Here is a 10,476-nt window from a genome sequence, read left to right on the forward strand (position 1 = left end):
CTGTGACTAAAGACAGACAGCAGACAGCACTAAAGCACTGTTACACAACAGGACCACATGTACAGGCCTGGGTGACAGGTGGGAGACTGAGGCAATGAATGTGTTACACAGTGAGGATGAGGCAAAGCAGAGGGAGAGATGCGGTACATGAAAGGGAAGAAGACCCCGACATGGGGTGAAGAGGAGGGGGAAACGCAGCTTACAGACGGAGAACACCGAAGAAACGCACAGAATTAATCACTCGTGTCAGACAAGGAGAACGGACACCGTGAATCATAAAATCTCAGTTTCGCAACTGTCTGAGATTAAAGGTACCGGGGATTAATAACTACTCTGTAACCTATTTTCAAACCCAATAACTGACTAGGGTTGTGTGTTTGAAATTGAGGCGTATGGATAACAAAGGGAACGTTGAGAAATGGGACAGCTCAGTTAGCATTTCACAGTAAGTCAATAAGCAGTATATCAGAAAAAGCTAGCTTGGAGACAGTGACCGAATGAAGATGAGAGAGGCCATAACTACACAATAAATTGAGAAAAATGTCCAAATGGGAACATTTGGCTACAGCAGTTGCAACAGTTTATCTTCAGAGTCAAAGATGTCTTAAAGAGCACAATATTCTGGCAGCTTTACAAATCTCTGGTTTAAGGTGAGAAAACTAACACTGGGAAAAGCTACAAAAGTTGGTTAGCTTGCCGATTCTTACCTTTCTCATTACCTGCCTTTTTCTCCAATCTAATATTCACACAATATTTCTCAATAAAAGTTTCTACATTGAGATTCTCTGAAACACAAACACGTCGATGTGCACCACTGCACAGAACAAAATGCATAAAAAGATGCTGGTGGGTAATTTACAAATAGTATCACTGCTCTGCAATCACACATGCACTGCAGCTCCAAACATGCAGATGAGAACAGAAATGTCAAATGTTGCCTGATTAGCTGGTCTTCATCTTGCCAGCTCTCAAGTCTAAGTGATTTAAAAGTGCAGAAGATGTGCAAAGGTGTGAATTTTGTTACATTTGCTGCTAGCGTGTGGGCGTTTCCTGCACGCTTTATCCAGGCAGCTCCCTTCCCTCCCTCCCTAAACCACATGGATTGTTTGCATTAATGTGACTGCATCTTAAGCAGACTACTTCCTGCTCTGTGCTACTCATGAGAAAGGATAACTGTGGAAATGATCCTGAACCGGACGTACCGGAAAACCGTGAAAATTGCTGTAATCTGAGTAGTTCCAAATGCATTTCACCTGGCACTGTCGGCAGCAGAGTATGCATCACAGCTGAGCAGATGATTCATTAAGCTGTTTGTAAAATACATAGCTGGGACGTTAATTAACGCATTTCCCTTTTTAAAATTACATATTGATTATGTACAAATGCAATTTCTGTCAGTTTATCCATATCAGCACAATCTCTAAAAATCCAGTCTGGATCTAGGCTCTCGTTTTTTGCTCTTTTAAAAACCAAAAACAAACAAAAAAACCCATCTCTTTCTCTATGCAACAGAAGCAAACTGTTATTCTCATCTCTCTCCCTGAAGGAAGGAAACGGTTTCTGTTTCAGAAGGAAACTAGATGTCATTCTCCACTTTTCTCTCCCTCAACAAAAGCTGCTTGTCAATATCTCATGTTGTCACTGTTCGCCAGTCTAGAAATAGAAAGTGATGGCACCATTTAGAGCCAAGTGTGAATACGCTCTGACATAAGGCCTGACAATAGAACAGACAGTCTCTTTTCACAAGCAACCCAAGATTAGACGGCCCACGAGGAATTCCCTGCTGGATAGATTAGTTCCACTGATGCCGCTTTCGGCAGACTATTGAGACACACTCTGTGTGTCTATAGGAAAAGATATGTCCGGTGGTTATGTGTCATATTATCACAATTTATCATTTTTTAATTATCAAAAATTATGAAAGAAGTCTGTCATGTCTTAAGAGTCCTAACTTAATCAAACCACCACCAGCAGAGAAAAGGCTCGAGCATTGGTATTTGGGAGGCTGTGACAATCACTGTTTATTTTTCACATGATGAATGACTAAGCAATCTATTGCAACTAACTGGACTTAATAAAATATCCTGCTCTTTAATCCCGGTAACCCCACTGTATGAATTGCTGAGATTCCTAAACCACCAAGAACAAAAAAATTCCTATACATTTTTTTCCTCAGCAAACTTTATGAATCATTTACTCATGGACTCCAAACCCTGTAAATGCTGAACAGGTTGCATAAAGCTTCAATTTCGTCCCATACTTTTAACCCTTTCTCTGCTGTCTGTCTAGTCTTTCCAACCTATCGCCTCCTTTTCCTACAAATGGTGGTCACACGACGATGAACACCTGCTTAATCCAGAGGATTCCAACAGAATACCTGCCTCAGAACAGTAAAGCCAGCCAGTCCTGCTATTATCAACCGCTATCTCCAGCTCCTGCTGCCCGACCGCGACGACAAATCCCAAACACAGTCAGAAATATGCAGCAAACACAGCACTGACTGAGAGCGCTGAGAAAACAAAAGTCACGTATGGAGGTTCTTTACTTTGAGAAGCACAAAACAGATGGTTAGAAACTGGGTTTAAATAAAGAGTGCCTGATTTGTGCAGCCACGTTGACCTTGTTTGACTTCATGGGAACTGCTTGATCAAACATAAACTTTGTGTATCAGTCACGCTCACAAATCTAAGCCATCTCTGCTGTATATGCCAATACCTATCCTGTTACCCTTGTGCCACAAGCATCCATTTATGTCAATATTATGCAAGTTTCCTGCCTGTAGTGAGGACTTCAAATCCATTTGTTGTTTTGGGAAATTAAAAGGTTCTAATCACAATAACACAAGACTCTGTCTGCAGACTTGTGCTCCCAAATAGCACTTTTATCCCCACAAAACCATTACTGTCATAGGGTATTGATGGAGAGGGTGATATATGTCCTTGAGCAACAACGTGACATTATAAATATGCATTGAATGCTGTATAAGAGTTTAAATGTATTGCAGTGGTTTAGTCAAAAATCCCCCGTGCAGAGACAACATATTAACTGACTACTACTTGAATGACATCCAACTGATAGAAACCAAAACTTGTGTCTCTTCCTGGTGCTCTAATCTCTTAGTCTTTAAGGTTGATCTCCCACTTCTGCTGGTAGATTGTTTCAGCAGGAATAACTGGTCAGATAACATATTTTAGTGCTGTCTAGACATGCACTGACCCTACTCATTCGCAATGACCAAGTGCTAAGATTAGTTAGCTCTCAAGCTTCCACCTGTATGAATTTATTGAAATGTGATAGCCCGCTCTTCCTGCTGTTTAGCAGCTAATTAGCTCTTTATCCCAGTCCAGTGTTCAGTGCAAATGTTACAAACTCAAAGAACTTTGAAGATAAACCAACTGGTAATCTTTAATTTGTTAATATATCTTTTAAAATAATAATCCATGTCTAAGCAGAATTCAAAGGCAGCAACCCTCTCTGTGTGACTGTCATGCAAAGAAAGTTGAACAACCACTTACCCTTCAGTTTCTCCATCACGCTCGGCCCGGCTCTCTCTGCCACACGTCCATCTTCTCTCAGGTAACGGTCATCCAGGAATCCCACAGTGGCTCCTGATAGGTGAACCTTTCCTGCCACACCCAGTTGCTCCATCAAGTTAGCCAAATTGACATCATTTGACCATACGTCAAATTTAAAGCGTTTTATTCCAAGAATCCCACACAGGACGGTGCCTGTATGGACTCCAACGCGCATGCTGACCGTCTCACGTGTCTCCTGGCAGAACTGCTCGATGGCCTGGATCATGCCTAAGCCCATCTCTACACAGCAGTAGGCATGGTCCGGTCTGGGCTCAGGGCAGCCTGCTACGCAGTAATAGCAATCACCCAGAGTGCTGATCTTTTCACAACAGGTTAGCTCACAGAGCCTGTCGAAACGTCCAAAAAGGTCATTGAGAAGGCCCACCAAGGCCGGTGCCGACTTGTTGGCAGACATTTTGGTAAAACCCACAATGTCTGCGAAAAGGATGCTGACAGGGTCCATGCGTTTCATGTTGAAAGGCCTAAATATTATCTGCCCACTAGGGATTGAGGTCTTTTTGCGTTTGTGATTGTTGTGGGGGTTATTCTTGGAGTTTGTGACACTTTGGGATTGTGAAGCTCCACTGCCCCCTCCGCCACTCACTGAAACTGCTGAGGCTGAGCAGGCACCAGAGGAATATCTCTTTCCAGAGTTCTCACCACCGCCCTCGTCGTCCCCCTGCTTCATCAGCTCGTCTGCGACCGGTCGCGGCATGACTGAGTGGATCATGCGCTCCTTCAAGGCCTTCTCCACCTCTAAGTCCTTGCCATGCATGATAGCCTGGCCCACTTTGAGAAACGTGCTGCGAGAACGCACGTCTGACATAATGAACAAATGGATGCCAATCACATGGGCACACAAATGGAGCAGAGCTTTGGCGGGTCCCAGCCAACGGAGAATGTCAGAAGTCTTTTGAAGGAACGGCAGCCATCCTAATGCCTCAAATAATATAGAATACAGCAGCCCCAACATCACAGAGGCATATAGGCGGACATGGAGGACACTATATAAAATCAACAGCACCTCCATGCACAAAGAAAAGGTTCCCACAGAAGAAATACAAGGGGATGAACATACTGGTGTGCTGTCCTGTGAGGGATGTGAGGCATTCCCACCACCGGCCCTCTCCAGCCCAGTGTAGCCATCGGTTTGTATCTGTGGAGCTAATGTGATGGCGAAGGTAAACGCTATCAGGAGCAAGGAGGTTTGGTTGTACAGCAACGTGTATGACTTTGTGAAAGTAAACAAAAAAAGGAGCACTAGTAAGACTAAAAAGAAGGCTGTAGGGGTTAGGAAGGTGACGGGGTTGCAGCAGTCACTTCTGACCCCAAAGTACACCCCCCAGACCACAGATGCTACTGCCAGGTAGAACAGCACATAACGGAACTGCCGCTGGGTCTGAGGAAAGCACCTCTCTTGGCACGCCTCCTCCAGGATGGGAGAGTCGAACTTGGGGTCCCAGCACTGAGCAGCAGAGCGTTCAAACAGTTGCGGTACCTTCCTGTGAACCCTGGATGTGGAGGTCACAGCCGGTCTGGAGTCTGCCGAGCTGCAGCTGGAGGAGATGCTGCATTTGTGGGTGTTAGGGTTCGTTTTATTCACAGCCCCACGGGCAGCAGCCCCTCCTCCCCCACTGTTGGCAGCCCTCAGGGGCTCATGTTGATGCACACGTGGCGCGCTGTTGGTAATCCGCACTGTCACGGCGCCGTCCCCGCTGGAGTCGCATGCCACCTCCGTGTCACGCATAAGAAGCTGCCGATGATGCTGTAGAGTGGCCATATTGACTGGTGTGACGCGGAGACGAGGTGTCAGATATTAATATTTTATGTTGATATCTCCCGATGATTGCTCAGGCAATTAGACGCGGTGCGTGGGCGCCGTGTGTGCACAAGTGGCACGCGGAGAAGGGAGGAGGCGGCGGTGATGGAGTGACAAACAGGCAGACAGAGGGGAAGCGAGAGCAAAGGTGTTTGTTGGAATAATCACACTGCATGAATGGTGAGCACGGGACAGACGTATTTGCTACGCACGCAGCAGCCCGCACACTCACTCACATAAGACGCGCCGTTCCAGTTTCTTGAGCAGTCCATTATCCGACCCCGGGTTTGCGTCAGTACTCACATTACATGTATCCTTCTCCAAAGAGGCTCTGGGTATGAGCCCGGCTTTCTCTCCAGCTGCGGTAAAAACACCGTCATCACTCTTTCTGCCTCCTGAATAGAACATCCTTCTCGGAAAGGAGCCTTTAGTGATGCATCTGTTTTTGTGCCTTTATCAAGTCGGCCCTGTCGTTACATGACTGGAAATGACCTCCTCTGAGTGTGCGCAATATTTCGGTACTACTGACATTACAGTTAGATGCCGTTAGGGAAAAAAAACCCTTACGAGTTCCCTCATTCCACAATAGCACTGTTTGTTTGGTAGGGGGGAAAGCATTCAAGGCGAATGTTTCATTGTGTGAGCAGATGCTAGATTTAGACTGTCAACAGGCGTCTGGCTACAAAAGTTACTCTGTCCCTTCTTATCTCCACAACATGCGGATAAATGATCCCTTTACACTCCTTGTTTAAAAACAACAACAAAAAACCCTAAAATCTGTGTTATGAACAAGTAGTGCTGACACAAAAACGCGTGGACACTTTAAATTCCCTCATTATAAAGGATCAAAAGAAGTAAACTGTTTTCAAAAAAGTAATGTATGAGCTTTATTCTCCCTTTACACAGAATGTATGTTTTTAAGTACTAAATATTTAAATTCTCGTTTGCCTAAAATAAGGGCAAACGTTTAATTCCCTTATTTCCTTTTTAAAGTTTGAGCTCTGTAATGAATGCGGCTTTACCTTCCACTACATCCACTGTCATTGCATGGCTCAGGCTGCTGAGGATTTGCATTTCTTATTCCCATATATTCCCCTTTTATCTTTACAGCGGGCCCTTGCAAATATTCCACACCGAGTTATTTCGCAGTCCTGTCCAGTCCAAACCCCAGATCATAAGAGGCCTGACAGGCAGGCCTATTCCCACGGATCCAGCCCCGTCCTTTCCTGAACTCCCTCTCCGGATCTCCACCGTTTGTTTCCCCTCTGCCTTCCAAAGAGGGGCTCGGGGAGGGGGTATGCGCTATTCAAAGACGCATGATCAGAACAGAGAAGAGCAGAAAATAGGCTACCATCCGCTGGCCCAAATTAGCGTACGGTAGGTTTGCCTCTGCTGGGAGTGTCTGCAACTTGTTGCGCGCAGTTGGCAAAACATACAGCTATGAGGAACACCCTCGGTCGGAACAGGCTGGTCTATAAATAGTGATGATCAAAACTGTTGCAAATAACAACACCGACAGCGTGTAACATCTTAATGCTTTTCTTCTACCTCCTCTGTAGAAAACCAGAAGCTCCAAAAGCAGAAAACGTTCCCGGTTTTAAAAAGTCGCAAAACGTGTGCAAGTCGTCAGCCACAAACCTCCTCCACTTTCCAAAAAGCTCCCAAACTTTTATCCCAGGCCGTATTTCCTGCGTTTGGAGAGGAGACCCAGTTAAGAGTCTCTAGATATTTGGAGCTGAGGCTGGATTTCCTCCCCTCGCGTTCCCTTAGAGCAAAGAAGGCGAAAATCCCCAGAGCAATACAGAAAACCCTTGGATCTCCTCGGTGGGATTAAAAAAAACCCACCCACCAAACAGCGGTGACTTCTAATCTCAAGCAATTCCTTAGGTCTGGATAGTGCTAGTTTTCGCTGGCATGTGTGTGTCCAACAAACACAACACTGTGCGCTCTGGCTGTGGTGCGTCCTCTTCCGTCCGTCGTTGGTGCCACCCTTTCTCTCCCCCCTCCTGATAAAGCTCTCTGCTGGAGTTGGTGTGGTGGATATAAACACATACAGGTTTGTGGCTGCTTTCGCGGTCTTATCCAGGCGAACGTGGTATCTCCTCTCCTGCAGCTTCCAGGGGTCTTCGCTGTGACTGAAATCCTCGCCCCAGCTGGTGTGCTGGTTGTGACCGAGGAGCCTGTAAAGCAAACCACAGTTTAAAAAACATAGTTTCCGGTCTTGCTTTTCAAGAAACGCAAAGACAGTAAAACATTTTTCACCCCCCCCCCCCCCCTCCAAAAAAAACTTCACCTCGCTGCTCTGTAAAGGATAGTGACTCCGAAAAAAACACGGGATAGAAACAGGATCACTTAAAAACGCACGAACAACATTTTGTAAGTTAAAGTAAAAAAAAAGAAGAAGAAACGTTTAAAGCTGGGGAGGCGTGGGGGGGCAGCAGGTTTTCACAATAAAAGCAGCGCACCACTTACACCTAAATAAATATAGTACCTTAACGGTATTTTGTCCATGGCAGTGTTTGTGGCGGTTTCAGTTAAAAAACAAAACAAAAAACAATTTGCTTCTTCACAAACAGAAATATCATTTATCAAAAAAAAAAAAACCCAGAAAGGTATGCTGTTGTTGCCTGGCCTAGTTTGCAAGTTAAGCCAGTTTTAATGTTCTTCATTAAAAGGAACCATACAAAAATGTTATAAATGTAATAGATATATAGCTACAGTAACACTTTATTACAAGTACTTGGTTTTTATGTATTTAACTGGAAAATAAGTAACTCAAATAACTAATCAAATAACATAAGTTTTCCAATATTAGTCAGCACTCACCTTAAGCTAAAAGCTAAAGTATAATTAACCTCATATCAAGGTTACAGGCAGCAACAAACCTTTTAAAAGTGATCTTAATTTACCATAATAATACGACACAATTGCCAAACCAGATTGATCACTTTAAGCTAGACTCTACCTTCCTCGATCAGTGTTTGTTGATTGGTGGTTTCCATAAATAAGTACGAAGCTTCGCTGCGTCTGGTCAGAGGGAATAACTGAATGTTTTCTGAGTGATTATCTTCACGCCTCTTCACGCGCTTAACAAGCGCTGTTAAATTAACAGTTTGTGCTTATAAAGCATTAATTACAGTAACACCCACAGAAGAACAAGATATTAATCGGCGTGGTTCCTTTTTTGTTTTGCTTGAAATATCATTTCCTGACTGTGGATATCCTGCACCACACGCCGTCATATCTGATGTGTCTGTTGACTGGAACTTCAGATGAGTCAAGTTTTCAGGTTAGAAGATCAAATATGGCAGTCTTTCCTATAATTACCATTGATTAAACCGACAGTTAATTACTTCAATGCTGGCCTTAAATAGGGGGGAATGGGTTTGACATGACGGTATGCATGTGGGACACTAAAACCCGTATTCAGTATTGGGTTATACTATAAAATACAACATTTTTTGTTCTGGTTAGACCTTGTACATCCTGTCTGATAGTAGCAGAACGTCTTACTTTGTCTTTGAAACAAATGAACTGTTCTCAGTGCTTAACTTGTGCATCCTGATCCACATCTATATTTGTAGAGTCCAGCAACCAAACTCTTCAGATTAGTCTGATGTGTAGGAAAATATGAAATCTAGCACTTTTTCCAGTTGTAAATTACTAATGTTTGCAGTGCAATCAGATCAGATCAGAATCACATTACATTCGTCTTAAGTTAAGAAGTACAGTAATGCTAAATTTGAAACCATGCTGGGCAACTGTGTAACCACAGTAGCAGGGCTTAAATTCACACCAATCAAATTGACTACAATATGTATGAATTAGGGAATTAAGGACTTTTGCAAAAGTCATTGAAAAGTGGTTCCACAACTTTGACATTTGACACAATAGCAATTATCCACGGCAAGTTTGTGGATTAATATCAAATGTATTTTTCTTATGTCTAAGGTGTGTTGACTGTCAAGGATCAGTAACGTGTGCTTTGCTATTGTGCACCACACTGTGTTCACTGCAGCTGAATCAAATAAGTGTTGAGCCACACGTGAATAAGAATATGATAAACAAGGTAATAAATGTTTATTATGCTTATTTAATGTATTTGTGAATCTTTAAAGAAGCAATAACGTTTTAACTTTGAATTGAAGCAAGTTGCCCTCTGAAGTGTGTGTGTATGGCATGTGGGTGGCGTGTGCATGCTTGTGTTCAAGAGCTTACAAGAGAGGCCTGTTTGAAGAGCTGATAAAGCTACGCTGATAAGTGTGCGCTGACACTGTGCACGGTCCCGTCTGTCAACTCAGCAAACACAGATTATGCTCAAACACAGATGAGGATGTGGAGCACATGCATAGGTGAGTTTGCACTGTACCGTAAACATGGCTGCTTTTGCATATTGACCACAGCAGGGAAATTAAGCTCTTCTAAATAGAGCTCAGTGTGAGCAGTAGGCCTGGAAGGGTGAAAATACATTTTTGTTGTTGTGACTTTTCACAGCAAGGTGCTAAAACTGCGGTGACAATCAGCATGATGTAAACGTTTACCTTTAAATATATCCCACTTTTGAAAAGCCTAAAATAAAGACATTCTTAGCCTCGCTATTGTCATATGGCAAAGTCAGTCCATTAATCTGCGTCACCCCACCACACTGCTCGACTCGAAATATCTCAGCAACTGCTGGATAGATTATCCTGATATTTTATAAGGAAATGTGTGGTGCTGTTGCAGTGAAGTGCACACGCAGTGATCCCCTGATTTTTCACTTCATCATCATCAAACTGTGGTCTGTCTATGCTCCACTTTTCTGTCTTTTTCCCCCCTTACCCCAAAGAGCAGATGCCTGTCCCTCTCTGACTACAGTTCCACTGAGTTCAACTTCAAGTTCACTTTATTTGTCATTCCAGCTGTATTAAAACACACTGGGATAAATTTGTGTTTCTCCCAGTCTGAGTGCAAAATTGCTAAACTGAAAACCACTCCAAACAAGATAGACTTCTACAATAAAGAGACAGTACAAGGTCATACAGTGCAACCAATGCTGGAGGTCTTCCTGTTAAAATGGACATTTTGCTCCCCACTGTTGCC

At 43.6% G+C, this 10,476-nt stretch overlaps 1 protein-coding gene across 2 annotated transcripts in view; it reads right to left on the reverse strand.

Annotated features, from left to right (window-relative positions):
* adcy9a (adenylate cyclase 9a) overlaps positions 1-7,513 on the reverse strand; it is a 54,765-nt gene extending 47,252 nt beyond the window's left edge. For both annotated transcript variants that reach the window (XM_085355052.1, XM_085355051.1), the window contains exon 1: positions 3,516-7,513. In XM_085355052.1, the coding sequence (XP_085211178.1) occupies positions 3,516-5,355 (1,840 nt within the window). In that variant the 5' untranslated portion in view covers positions 5,356-7,513. The remainder of the gene's footprint in view (positions 1-3,515) is intronic.
* Positions 7,514-10,476: the final 2,963 nt, after the last annotated feature.

Source organism: Diplotaxodon limnothrissa, linkage group LG6 (genome assembly GCF_057381915.1).
Source record: "Diplotaxodon limnothrissa isolate DT_005_m linkage group LG6, D_limnothrissa_male_GT1.1, whole genome shotgun sequence".
Classification (NCBI taxonomy): domain Eukaryota; kingdom Metazoa; phylum Chordata; class Actinopteri; order Cichliformes; family Cichlidae; genus Diplotaxodon; species Diplotaxodon limnothrissa.